Source organism: Anomalospiza imberbis, unplaced genomic scaffold (assembly GCF_031753505.1).
Source record: "Anomalospiza imberbis isolate Cuckoo-Finch-1a 21T00152 unplaced genomic scaffold, ASM3175350v1 scaffold_46, whole genome shotgun sequence".
Classification (NCBI taxonomy): Eukaryota; Metazoa; Chordata; class Aves; order Passeriformes; family Viduidae; genus Anomalospiza; species Anomalospiza imberbis.
In genome coordinates this window covers 737,318-751,146 of record NW_027100070.1, presented here as the reverse complement: position 1 = coordinate 751,146, position 13,829 = coordinate 737,318, and the positions used below count along the sequence as shown (strand labels likewise).

The 13,829-nt window shown below is 51.2% G+C and overlaps 1 protein-coding gene across 1 annotated transcript in view; it reads left to right on the top strand.

Annotated features, from left to right (window-relative positions):
• LOC137466879 (uncharacterized) overlaps positions 1 to 12,884 on the top strand; it is a 285,911-nt gene extending 273,027 nt beyond the window's left edge. The window contains exon 12 of the mRNA XM_068178505.1: positions 12,756 to 12,884. Within this exon, the coding sequence (XP_068034606.1) occupies positions 12,756 to 12,884 (129 nt within the window). The remainder of the gene's footprint in view (positions 1 to 12,755) is intronic.
• Positions 12,885 to 13,829: the final 945 nt, after the last annotated feature.

Below are 13,829 nucleotides of genomic sequence, written 5' to 3'. Positions count from 1 at the left end.
ATATGTTAAAAGACATAAAAAAGGGGTGACTCAAGAAGCACGAGGGAACCATTTAGCAGATTTAGATGCTAAGAATTCAGCTGAATCAGGGACAGAAAAATTAATGACAGCATTAACCCCTATGAGAGAAATGGAAGAAGTCCCTGTATTCAGTGAGACAGAAGAGAAAGAATTCCTCAAAACAGGAGCCAAGAAAGATAACAAAGGGAAGTGGAGATTAGCAGATGGGAGGCAAATGTTGAATAAACCCCTTGGCAGGAAAATGCTCGAAGGCATACATGGAACAACACACTGGGGTACACAAGCGCTAAGTGATCAATTTCTAAGGGACTGGGCCTGCATAGGAATTTTTGGGATAGCTAAGCAGGTAATTGAAAGGTGTGTGATATGCCAACAAGTAAATGAGAAGGTCATGAGGAAAACACCAGGGGAGGGCGAGAACTAGCCTTACAGCCCTTTCAAAACATCCAAGTAGACTTTACCGAGCTTCCCCAGGTACAACGGTAGAAGTTTTTACTAGTGATAGTAGGTGACCTGACTCATTGGGTAGAGGCGGTACCCACGGTTAAAGCCAACGCCAATGTTGTGAGTCAAACACTTCTAGAATCAATCATTCCCCAACGTGGGATGGTGAACAGGATTGATTCAGACCAAGTGTAAGAGGCCGTCTGAAGCCCCCACTTTTGCCTACCGATTGCCACAAGGAGAAACCCCTTCCCCCACTGCAGTTCTGGCTTGGAGAGAGCGGCAGTGCAGGTGCAGTCGCTGCACCGTTACGCTACCTGTTCCGAACAAGGCCTTGCAAGGACTTGGCAAGGAGTTGGCAAAAACTTGGCAAGGAATCGGCAAGGAGCTGGCATGAACACAACAAGGAACGGCCTACTGCATATTTGCCCACTCTCCTCCTGAAGCCAAATGAACTTTTGGGGTGACTCTAGTGGTCTCTCACTCAAGACCTCTCATCTGCCCCGTTACCACTGTGACAGACGGACAGAGATGGAAAACCCTCCTCCCAAGGACTGAGACTGAGACCCCTACCACAGGGAGTGGGGAAACCATTAATGACATGACCTGTTCTTCTTCAGTAATTCCAATGGACTTATTCTTCATTATGTTTGTCCTGCCTTGGTGGTTTCAGTGGACTCACCTGTTCCTCCGCAGCAATCACAACAGACTCTCATTGTCCTGCATGTTCCCCCCTCTTTCCTTTGTGGACTATAACTGTGAGGATCTCGCCTGTGTTGGTAGCTATTCCCATCCCCCTCTTTTCTCTTTCTATCTCCTTTTATCTCCTTTCTGATCCCCACTATCGCATTTACTGTTTTGGCCCTTAATAAAGGTACATTTGCTGTGATTAACTGATAGTCCCTTGTTGTTTGCCTTTTTGCACTTTTGGGATTGGCGAAAAGAACCATCGCAACACCCCGCACAAGCGGATCGTTACAGATGTCCAGGGTGTCAGACCCAGCCAGCAGGGGTTTAGCAGGGGCAGATCGTGTTTGATCAACCTGGTCTCCTTCTATGACCAGGTGACCCTCCTGGTGGATGCAGGAAAGGCTGTGGATGTTGTCTGTTTGGACTCCAGCAAGGCCTTTGACACTGTCTCCCACAGCACACTCCTGGAAAAGCTGCAGCCCACGGCTGGGACAGGAGCTCTCTGTGCTGGGTTCAGAACTGGCTGGATGGCCGGCCCAGAGAGTGGTGGTGAGCGGTGCTGCATCCAGCTGGGGACAGTCACCAGTGCTGTCCCTCAGGGCTCTGTGCTGGGCCAGCTCTGTTCAATATTTTTATTGACCACATGGATGAGGGGATTGAGGCTTTCATTAGTAAATCTGCAGATGACACTAAGCAGGAGTGTGTGTCCATCTGTTGGAAGGCAGGAGGGCTCTGCAGGGACACCTGGAATGGTTGGATGGATGGGCAGAGGCCAAAAGGATGAAGTTTAACCAGTCCAAGTGCCCAGTCCTGCATTTTGGCCACAATAACCCCCTGCAATGCTATAGGCTGGGGACAGCGTGGCTGGACAGTGCCCAGGCAGAAAGGGACCTGGGGGCACTGGTCGACAGCAGGCTGGACATGAGCCAGCAGTGTGCCCTGGTGGCCAAGAAGGCCAATGGCTGCTGGGCTGGATCAGAAATGGTGTGGCCAGCAGGAGCAGGGCAGTCATTCTTCCCCTGTACTTGGCACTGGTGTGCTTGGCATTCTTCCCCTGTACTGGCACCGTACCTCGAGTGCTGTGTCCAGTTCTGGCCTCCCCAATTTGGGAAGGACATGGAGGGGCTGGAGCATGTCCAGAGAAGGACAACAAGGCTGGTGAGGGGTCTGGAACACAAGTCCTGTGAGGAACGACTGAGGGAGCTGGGGTTCTTTAGATTGGAGAAGACTCAGAGGTGACCTTATCACTCTCTACACTCCCTGAAAGGTGGTTGCTGTCAGGTGGGGGTCGGTCTCTCTCCTCACAGCAACTGACAGGACAAGAGGACAGTGTCTTAAGCTGCACCAAGGGAAATTTAGGCTGGATATTAGGAAAAAAAGTTTTTTATAGAAAGGGTGATAAATTCCTGGAATTGTCTGTCCAGGGAGGTGGTGGAGTCACCATCATGGGATGTGTTTAAAAAAAGACTGGATGTGGCACTCAGTGCCATCGTTTAGCTGAGGTGGTGTAAGGGCATGGGTTGGAGTTGTTGATCTTAAAGGTCTCTTCCAACCCAGCAATTCTGTGATTTTGTGATTGTGTGACATCACAGATCAGGTTGTGACATCATACAGTTGGCTGTGACATCACTGGTTTATTATGTGACATCACAGAGCTGGCTGTGACATCACAGCATGCCTGTATGACATCACAGAGCAGAGCGAGCTGTGAGGTCAAAGAGTGTGCTGTGACATTATAGGGTGGCTGTGTTCCATCACTGAAGGTGTTGTGACATCACAGGGTGGGTCTGTGTGACCACAGAGGTGCTGTGTGACATGATAAGTGAGTTCTGCCATCACAGAGCAGGCTGTGACATCACAGAGCAGGCTGTGATGCCACAAAGTCAGCTGTGACATTAGAGGCTGGCAGTGTGACATCACAGAATGGGCTGTGAGGTAACAGAGAAGACTCTGCCATCATAGAAAAGGGCTCTGTGACATCTCTTTGCCATCCACCACTGACAGCTTTGCAAATCAGGAATTGTTTGAGCTGTTTTGCCTCCACTGCAGGACAATCATCCTGATACAAGAACTTAATTGTGTTTATTTCTATCACAGAACCACGGTTGTCTAAAATCAGTTCTAGTATGGAAATCACTTGTGGATGCTGGACTCATCAGACACTGCTGGGACATTGCACATTGCTCAGGGAAGAGCGTGATTGTTATTAAATTGTGTCCTGTTCAGCCATGGTCTGTTGGCCATGAAGAGAAACTTTCTGTGCCTCTTGAGTCTCACCAGGTCCTGACCCCCAAAGGACACAAACCTGATGAGTTGTGGTTCCCACTCCAGTGGTGGCACTTGGACCTCCCTCCACCCACCCAGAGCAGAGCTCCCTTGTCCCAGAAAGTCCCTGGCAATGCAGGGATGAAGGAAACAGGACAGGCTGTGGGGATCAGGGGCAGGGCACGGCCAGGGATTTGGGGTGGTTGTGAGCCCAGGGCAGGACCTGGCCCTTGGCCTTGGTGAACCTCATCCAATTGTCCTGGGCCCATGGCTCCAGCCTGTCCAGATCCCTCTGGAGAGCTTCCTGCCCTCCAGCACAGCCACACTCCCACCCAGCTTGGGCTCACCTGGGAACTGCCTGAGGGTGCCCTCGATGGCCTCGTCCAGATCAATAAAGAGATTTCTCTGACCTGGCCCCAATCCTGAGCCCTGGGGACACCCCTGGGTGTGACTCCATTCCTCAGCTGCTCTGAGTGCCAGGGGTTGGATGAGGGTAAAGGTGGGGAGGGGTTGGGGATAAAGTGTTATTGATTGTCAGCCATGAATGGTCTTCATTTTCATATCTGTTAAAACTGCTTTAGGAGGTGCTGGGGGTCAATATCAATCGGACATTGCTTATATCAATATATAAACAGGAAAAGAACAATTCTCTCAGCACTGTTTTCAATATGGTATAGTCACTTTGAATACACTACTGAAATCTGTTTAATTAACCACAGAATTGAAATTTTCAATTATTCCCTTTTTTCTTGTCCTGGGTGTTTTGAACAAATGTTTATGAGCTTTTCTCGCTGAATTCCTGAATTGAAGAGCTCAAGAAAGAAGAGGCCTCTGGAGTAGGAAAATTCATCAGCAACCTCCAAGTGGCTGAAGATCCATCCCCATCAGAGCAGCAATGACCAGCAATGGGCACAGCTTTGTGACTGCCCCAGCTCTGGGATGGGCCCTGGGCCTGGAGCAGGAGCAGCTCTGGAGGGCCCCAAGGCCGGGCTCTTGTGCTGGCCTGGGCAGATGGGATGGCAGCAGGGGCTGCAGAGCTCTCAGCACCTCAGCCCGAGGGGAGCAGGGCAGCCAGGGAGCCTCCTTTGGCCTTGGCCAAGCCCCTTCCCCCATGGCTGGGGCTGAGTCCTGGCTGAGCTGCAGCTGCTGCTGTGCCCTGGCCAGGGGCTGAGGCCGTGGGGCCAGTGGCCAGAGCAGCCTGGGCTGAGCAGAGCTGTGGGGCCAGAGCCGGCTGGGCTGTGCTGGGGAGAGGCCCTTGGTGCTGCACAGAGCTCAGGGCAGCTGGCAGAGCTTGCAGGGAGCTGGGCTGGGCTCAGAGAGCCTGGCACAGAAACCATCAGTGTCCATCCCAGCCTGGCTGAGCGTGCAGGGCAGGACTCAGCCCAGGCCTTGTGGGGCAGGGCCAGCGCCTGTGCAAGGCATGGAAAACAGGCAAGTGCCCGAGAGAGGAGGCTGCTCTGTGCCCTTGGGGGCATGGACACAGCAGGAACACTCAGGAGCCCAAAGAGCCTCCATGGCTGTGCTGGAGACCAAGGCTGGAGCAGGGAAATGCAGGGCTGCTGTGCCATGGGGAGGGCATTGAATTCCAGCACACACCTCAGCTCTCTGATGGTCCCGGCACCATGCTGGGCCCTGTTTCAGGCTGGAGCAGAGCAGATGTTGATGGCACAGGAGCCCTGCGGGGCTGGCAGGGACCTGCAGCTTGCAAGGTGCTCTGCTCTCCCTCAGCTCCTCTCTGAGAGATCCAAACCCAGCTCGGCACCTCAGGGCACAAGTGGCACTGCCTGGTCATGGGAACACAGCTGGTGTCTGCCTGATAACGGGGCAAAAGTTTTAATATCTTTTATTTTATTAATATACAGGCACATTTTCATTATCTAGGTCACTTGAGTATTTTTAAGAAATAGCGAAGTTTTCCCTCAATGAACAGGAATTTCCTGGAAATGTACTAATGGGAGAAGGAGAAGAAATACTGATCTTCCTGTCTACTTGAGTCACCAATATTCTGTTTATTATATCATCTCCCTCTTCCTTCAGGTGTTTCCCACTCTCCTGTTTAAATGGCCTTGTTTAAGGAAATCTCTTCACTTGACCAGCTGGATCTATGTACTTCCTATTGCTCCAAGTGTTTCTCCTCCAGATGCTTTCTGGTCATTCAAGTGCCTCTCACATGACTGGTTTCATGCTTTGAGCTTTAGGGAGTGGTCCAATCTTTCCGAAGTTCAAAAAAAAACCCATATTAGTCAACATCCTTATTTGTATTCCTATCTATCATAGAATTACCTTTTCTTGTGTCTCTGTCTAAAACTGTTCCTGTACAGAAATCCCTTGGGGATGGGGGACATTTCAGATGCTGCTGGGACATCGCAGAGAGCTGAGGGAAGAGCTGTGATGGTTATTAAACTGTTCAAATGTTCAGCTTGTGTTTGTTGGCAAGAAACCTTTCTGTGCCTCTGAGTGTCACCATCCCTGAGCCCAAAGGACACAAACCTGATGAGTTTTGGTTCCCACTGCAGGGGCACTTGGACCTTGGCTCTGCACAGGAGAGCTCTTCATCCACTTTCTCTCTTTTCCTCCCTCTGGGCATGGAGGGAGCTCCTGACTTCAGCCTGTGACTCGTGTGTGCAAAGAGCAAATCTGGGCAGAATCGGGACAGGGAGGGTTAGGCGGGACCTTGGGATGTGTGCTGGGCACAGAAGGTGTTTTCCATTGCTCTGAGACTGTCTGCTGTGCAAAGTGGAGTTAATATCCAGCAGAGGAATTACTTTTGCATTTGATGGAGCTGTGCCTTCCCTTGGCTTTGTTGGCTGAAAAGAAATGAACATCCCTCTGTGACTGGAGCAGCTCCTTCTCCAAGGAAAGCAGGTGGGAGTGGGAGCCAAGGAGCTGAAACCTGCAGGTGCAGCCTGGGCTGGAGGGAGCTCAGATTTGCACAAGGCTGCTCTGAGTGCCAGGGCTTGGATGGGGGAAATGGTGAGGTGGGGGTAGGGACAGAGTCTGATTGATTGTCAGCCATGAAGGGTCTTGATTTTCATATCTATTCCAACTGCATGAGGAGGTACTTGGATTCAGTGTCAATTGGAGATTGCACATATCAATGTATTAACGGGGAAAAAAAACCTAAACAGGACCAAAAAAATCTTTTCTCACTGTCTTTTTAAATCTAGTGTAATCACTTTGAAGAGGCTTCTGTAATTGGGCTAATTAACCACAAATGATTTGAACACTTACCTTATTCCCAGATGTTTGGCTTGTTAATGTGTTCTGAATGTTAATGAGCTCTGGGACACTGAATTCCTGAACTGAAGAGCTGAAGGCTGAAGAAGCCTCTGGAGCAGTAAAATTCAGCAGCAGCCTCCAAGTTGCTGAGGATGTCAGCAGCCCCCACTGAGGCCATCCCTGCCCAGAGACCGTGGGGGAATTGGCAGACAAGGAGAGCGTCCCTGGGGCTGGGGCAGCAGAACTCAGAGGCACCAGCGGCTCCAGCTGGGAAATGGAGTGTGGAATGTGGCTGTGAAAGCCCTGCCTGGGCTGTGCCAAGCAGGACACACAAGCCCTGACTCCCATCCCCCAAACAACTCTCTCAAGGAGACATTTAAGAGGAATTGCAATTGTTTGTGTCCTCTGAGTTGGATGCACTGGAGAAATACCAACAAGAGATTCTCAGGAGCTCAAAACAACAAAACAGCCTATATTGGGAACTTTAGAAAATCAGAAAAAATTGGCAGAAGGTCTTATACAACATTTAATCAACAAAAACACTTCTCAGAGCATTAACTTGGCCCATTCAACTTCACAAGCTCCAATCCTGTTCAATTTTAAGTTAATCAAAATTCACAAGAAGACACAGAAATAGAGAAAAATAAGATTTAGAGAAGCACACACAGAGATACCAACTCCTGGATTCCAGTGGTTCTCAAAAAAATAGAAATTGCAAGAGGAGGTAGGGTCAAGATGTGTGCTTGCCTTGTGCTCAGCCATAAATACCCCTTAGTGTTCCTGGGCCCTTCCCCCAGGTGGGACCTGGGGTCATTTGGTCACTCAGGAGCTGGGCTGGGGGCTCCAGAGGTGGCTGTGGAGCATTGCCTGTGCTGTGCCAGGGACTGGCAGACACTGCTGGGCTGGGATAGAGGCTCTGGGGGGATTGGGGTTCCAGGGCAGGGCAGGGCTGGGGTTCCAGGGCAGGGCAAGGCTGGACCTGCCCCTTCCTCCCCACACATGAAATGTTTCCAGCCAACAATCTCCTCCAGTCTGTCACAACAGGCAATGTTGGAGGTGAAATCCCAATTCTGGCCATGAGCACCTGGACAAGAAGGACAGTTCTTTTCCACAGCAATGAAAGCCCCAGGTCTCAGCTCATTTCTGGTTTGACTGCCTGGATTTTGTTTGGTTTTGTTGTTGCTTTGTTTCCTTGGTGTGCCTGCAGTGTCCAGTCAGGAGCAGAGTGACTCTTGCCAAGGAACTCTGTGGTGCTGTCGCTCAATATTAAATCTGTTTTTTGCTGATCCCTTGCTGGGGATTTTTTCAGCGCTCTCAAGCCCTCGTTGGTAACAGGGTGAAGGAGCCCTGGCCCAGGCTCTGGCCCTGGGGGACACGGGGACGCTGCCGGGGGATCCCTGCCCCCTGTCCCACCCCCCACCCCCCCGGCCCCCGTCCCCGTGTCAGGCTCTGGGGTCGATCTCGTGGAACATCCTCTGGGGGAGGCTGCGGCGCCAGGGTTGGGGGACCCGGGGGGACAGGGGACCCCGCTGTGCACGAGCAGCGTTGGACTTCTCTGGGGGAACTGTGAGGGGGGGCTGGGGTGGAGTGACCTCCCCAGTGACCTCACACAGCCCCTGTGATGTCACACAGCTGCCCTGTAATGTCACACAGCCCACTCTGAGATGTAACAGGCCACCTGTGATTTCATAGCGGTGTCCTGTGAGGTCACAGCCTGCTCTTTGAGGTCCCAGTCTGCTCTGTGATGTCACAAAATCTGCCCTGTGATGTCACAGCCCAGCCTGTGATGTCACAGACACCCTGTGATGTCACAGCCAGCTCTATGATGGCACAGCTCTCTTTGTGATGTTATGCAGCCTCGCTGTGATGTCACAGCCTGCTCTGTGATTTCACAGTCAGCTCTGTGATGTCACAACCCACTCTGTATTGTCTCAGCATTCTCTGTGACATCACACAGCTGCTCTGTGATGTCACAGAGCCCTTTTCTATGATGGCAGAGTCTTCTCTGTGGCCTCACAGCCCATTCTGTGATGTCACACAGCCAGCCTGTAATGTCACAGCTGACTTTGTGACATCACAACCTCCTCTGGGATGTCACAGCCTGCTCTGTGATGTCACAGCCTGCTCTGTGATGGCAGAACTCACTCAACATGTCACACAGCACCTCTGTGGTCACACAGACCCACCCTGTGATGTCACAACACCTTCAGTGATGGAACACAGCCACCCTATAATGTCACAGCACACTCTTTGACCTCACAGCTTGCTCTGCTCTGTGATGTCATACAGGCATGCTCTGATGTCACAACCTGGTCTGTGATGTCACACAATCACAGAATTGCTGGGTTGGAAGAGACCTTTAAGATCATCAAGTCCAACCCATGCGCTAACACCACCTCAGCTAAACGATGGCACTGAGTGCCACATCCAGTCTTTTTTTAAACACATCCCATGATGGTGACTCCACCACATCCCTGGACAGACAGTTCCAGGAATTTATCACCCTTTCCATAAAAAAAAATTTCCTAATATAAAACCTAAATTTCCCTTTGTGCAGCTTAAGACACTGTCCTCTGGTCCTGTCAGTTGTTGTGAGGAGAGAGACCGACCCCCACCTGACTGCAACCACCTTTCAGGGAGTGTGGAGAGTGATAAGGTCACCTCTGAGTCTTCTCCAGGATAAACAACTCCAGCTCCCTCAGTCATTCCTCACAGGACTTGTGTTCCAAGCCCCTCACCAGCCTTGTTGCCCTTCTCTGGACACGCTCCAACCCCTCCATGTCCTTCCTAAATTGGAGGGCCCAGAACGGGACACAGCACTCGAGGTACGTTGCCAGTACAGGGGAAGAATGCCAAGCACACCAGTGCCAAGTACAGGAGAAGAATGACCACTCTGCTCCTGCTGGCCACACCATTCCTGATCCAGGCCAAGAGCCATTGGCCTTCTTGGCCACCTGGGCACACTGCTGGCTCATGTCCAGCCGGCTGTCGACCAGTGCCCCCAGGTCCCTTTCTGCCTGGGCACTGTCCAGCCACGCTGTCCCCAGCCTGTAGCTGTGCAGAGGGTTATTGTGGCCAAAATGCAAGACTGGGCACTTGGACTGGATAAACTTCATCCTATTGGACTCTGCCCATCCATCCAAGCATTCCAGGTGTCCCTGCAGAGCCCTCCTGCCTTCCAACAGATGGACACACGCTCCCAGCTTAGTGCCATCTGCAGATTTACTAATGAAAGCCTCAATCCCCTCAGCCATGACATCAATAAAAATATTGAACAGAGCTGGCCCAGCACAGAGCCCTGAGGGACAGCACTGGTGACTGTCCCCAGCTGGATGCAGCACCGCTCACCACCACTCTCTGGCCCGGCCATCCAGCCAGTTCTGAACCCAGCACAGAGTGCTCCTGGCCCAGCCGTGGGCTGCAGCTTTTCCAGGAGTGTGCTGTGGGAGACAGTGCCAAAGGCCTTGCTGGAGTCCAAATAGACACATCCACAGCCTGTCCTGCATCCACCAGGAGGGTCACCTGGACATAGAAGGAGACCAGGCTGGTCAAACACGACCTAGCCCTCCTGAACCCCTGCTGGCTGGGTCTGACACCCTGGCCATCCTGGAAGTGCTGTGTGATGACACTCAGTGTGAACTGTTCCATGACCTTACCGGGTACTGAGGTCAGGCTGACTGGCCTGGAATTACCAGGATCCTCCTTCCCACCCTTGCTGTGAATGGGTGTCACATTGGGCAGCTTCCAGTCATCTGGGACCTCACCAGTGAGCCAGGACTGCTGGTAAATGATGGAGAGCGGCTTGGCAAGCTCATCTGCCAGCTCCCTCATCACCCTGGGGTGGATCCCATCTGGTCCCATGGATTTATGAACATCCAAGCAGCTCAGCATTTCTCTGATGGCCTCCTCTTGGATAACAGTGGCCCACTCTGCTCCCTGACACCATCAACCAGCCCAGGAGGACAGCTGTCCTGAAAGCAAATCATCTTCTCACTAAAAACTGAGGCAAAGAAGGCGTTAAGCACCTCTGCCTTCTCCTGATCTGCAGTTATTAAATTCCCTTCCACATCTAATAAAAAACAAAGGTTGGTCTTACCCTTCCTTTAACCACTGATATATTTGAAAAAATATTTTTATTATCCTTTACAGAAGCTGCCATTTTAAGTTCAAACTGAGCTTTGGCTTCCCTAATTTCTTCTCTTCATGCCTCAGCAAGCCCCTTAAATACTTCCTGAGAGACCTGACCCTCCTTCCAAAGATGATACATCCTCTTTTTATTCCTATCTTCCTTCAAAACCTCCTTTCCCATCCAGACTGGACGTTTGCCTTGTCGACTCGTCTTTGGGCACACAGGGACAGTCTGTTCCTGTGCCCTCGAGATCTCTGTTTTGAAGCTTCCCACCTTTCCTGAACTCCTTTGTTTTCAAGGGCTGCTTCCCAAGGAACTCTTGGAATAAGTCTCCTAAGTAGGCCAAAGTCTGCCCTCCAGAAGTCCAATGTAAAAGTCTTATTAGTGTTCCTCCTGATTTCACCAAATATTGAGAACTCTATAATTTCATGATCACTGTGCCCCAAGTGACCTCCAACCACCACATCTCCCACCAGCCCATCTCTATTTACAAACAACAGATCCAACATAGTCCTTCCCCTGGTGGGCTCACTCACCAGCTGCAGCAAAAAGTTGTCCTCCACAAACTCTAAAAATTTCCTGGACTGCCTCTTTTCATCTGTATTAAGTTCCCAGGAGATGTCCAGCAGGTTGAAGTCACCTACAAGAACAAGGGCTGATGATCCAGAAACATTATCTAGCTGCTTGAAAAATAACCTGTCCACCACTTCTTCCTGGCTGGGTGGACGATAACGGACTCCCAGTAGGATGTCAGCCTTGTTGGCCTTCCCCCTAAGTCTCACCCATTGACATTCAACTCCATCATCATTAGTTTCAACATCCGTAGCATCAAAAGCCTCCCTAATGTAAAGGGCCACCCCTCGACCTCTTCTCCCTTTCCTGTCTCTCCTGAAGAGCTTGCAGCCATCCAGTGCAGCGCTCCAGCCATGTGAGTTGTCCCACCCTGTTTCTGTGATGGCAATTACATCACAGCTCTGCTGCTGCACCATGGCCTCCAGCTCTTCTTGTTTGTCACCCATGCTGTGTGCATTGGTGTACATGCACCTCAGCTGGGCTGCTGATTTCACCCCTCACTCAGGCTTACCACCCACAAGCCTGCTTCCAGACAACCCAGCTGTATCCCCTTCCCCTTCAGACCTAGTGTAAAGCCCTCTCAACAAGTTCTGCCAGTTCATGAGCTAAAATTCTTCTGCCCTTCACAGAAAGATGGAGCCCATCTGGTCCAAGCAAGTCAGGTACTGTAAAAGTTTCCCCATGATTAAAGAATACCAAATTTTACCAATCACACCAACCCTTGAGCCACTCGTTGATAATGTGAGCTCTCCTATTGGTTTCAGCATTTTTCTCAGACTCCAAAGAGACTGAGGAAAAGACTGTCTGTGCCCCTGTCCTATTAACCACCTGACCCAATGCCCTAAAGTCCCTTTTAATTGCCCTGACACTCCTCTTTTCAATCTCATCACTGCCAGACTGGGGTATCAGCAGTGGGCAATAATCAGAGGGCTGAATCAGCCCAGGCAGTGTGTCAGTGATATCCCGTACCCGGGCCCCAGGGAGGCAGCAGACCTCCCTGTGGGGTGGGTCTGGTCGACATATAGGGCCCTCTGTTCCCCTCAGGAGGGAGTCACCCACCACGATTACGCTTCTTTCCTTTTTGATGTTAGAGGTGCTGATCTGTCTCACAGATTAATTGGGACGCTCACTGGGCAGATAATTTTCTTCTAAATCTTCCTGACTGTCTAGATCCAGGAGCTCATACCTGTTCTGAAGTGGCACCTGAATAAGGGAGAGGGGGCTGAGAGGAGTTTTTATTAATACTTCCCCAAGCAGGGACCCATTTCCAGTCCCCTTCATCTCCCAAGCATTCTTCTATTGCCTGACAGTGGGAGGCATGGGAGTCCTCTGACCCTTGGTGGGCCTCCCGTAAAGATGGAAGGGCTGAACTCCACCAATCTCTTTCCCTTTCACTTTCCCTGATACTCCTTAGTCCTTCAACTTCCTCTCTAAGCTCGGCCACCACTGTGAGGAGATCATTCACCTGTTCACACGGCAGGCAGATTTCCTCTGCAATGCCCCTGAAACCACTGCTAAGCTCAAACAGTCCACACAAGAATGAGTCTGTACAGACACATCCTTCCTGGAGAGTTGCTTTTGGTTACACCGATTTGCACTAACTAGCATTTTTGGTTATGTGAAGCCCATTACTAACAGAAACTCTGAAACCAAACAACAAAAACACCGAAAGCAACACACAGCAAACCTTTCCAACAGGGGCCACCTGGAAACCTGCAACCCTGCCTGCGCAAACTGCCGTGCAAACTGCTACACAAACTGCCATGCCAAACCCTTCAAGCCGTGCCATGCCCCTGCTTGCCCGCTCCGGGTCACCGCACTCCCCAGAGGCCTCTTTTAAAGCCCCTGCTTCACACCGCAGCCGAGAAAAACCCCACCGTGCACCTGCACGGACGAACGAGCACAACACAGCCCACCTGCTAAGCGGCATTATGGGGGTGCATCCCCATCCTACCCCAGGGAGGGTGGTTTAGGAGCTTAGAAATGCTCCTTGGGCCACAGCATTGCAGGTAAATGAAGGCAAACCCATTCTCTCTTCACATGGCAAAGAGGAAAACGGTTCCCTGGATACCCGCAACATGGACTGGAGAAAGATAACCCCAGATGAATGACCTTGTTTCCCCACCTCCACAAGAACCACTGGGACTCCAGCGCAGAGAAGCGCAGGGTGACCAAGGACGGATGGGACACTGCTGGAGCCAAGAGTCGTGTGCTCTCCTCTGTTTGATCTCTTCCCCACCCCACTCCCGATCTTCCCCACACCCATGCACCCCCACTCTTTCCTTCCCCACCCCATCCTCCATCTTTCCCCTCTTTCCTTCTCACTCTCCTGTCTCCTATCCCTTTCTATCTGTCTACGGCACATTTATTGTTAAATAAATTCCCTGTTGTTGACTTTTGTAGACTATCTCCTGGACTGCTGATCATTCTCAAAGGAGAACCCAAAATATACATAGACATAACTTGGCCCACGCGCTGAAGACCCTCA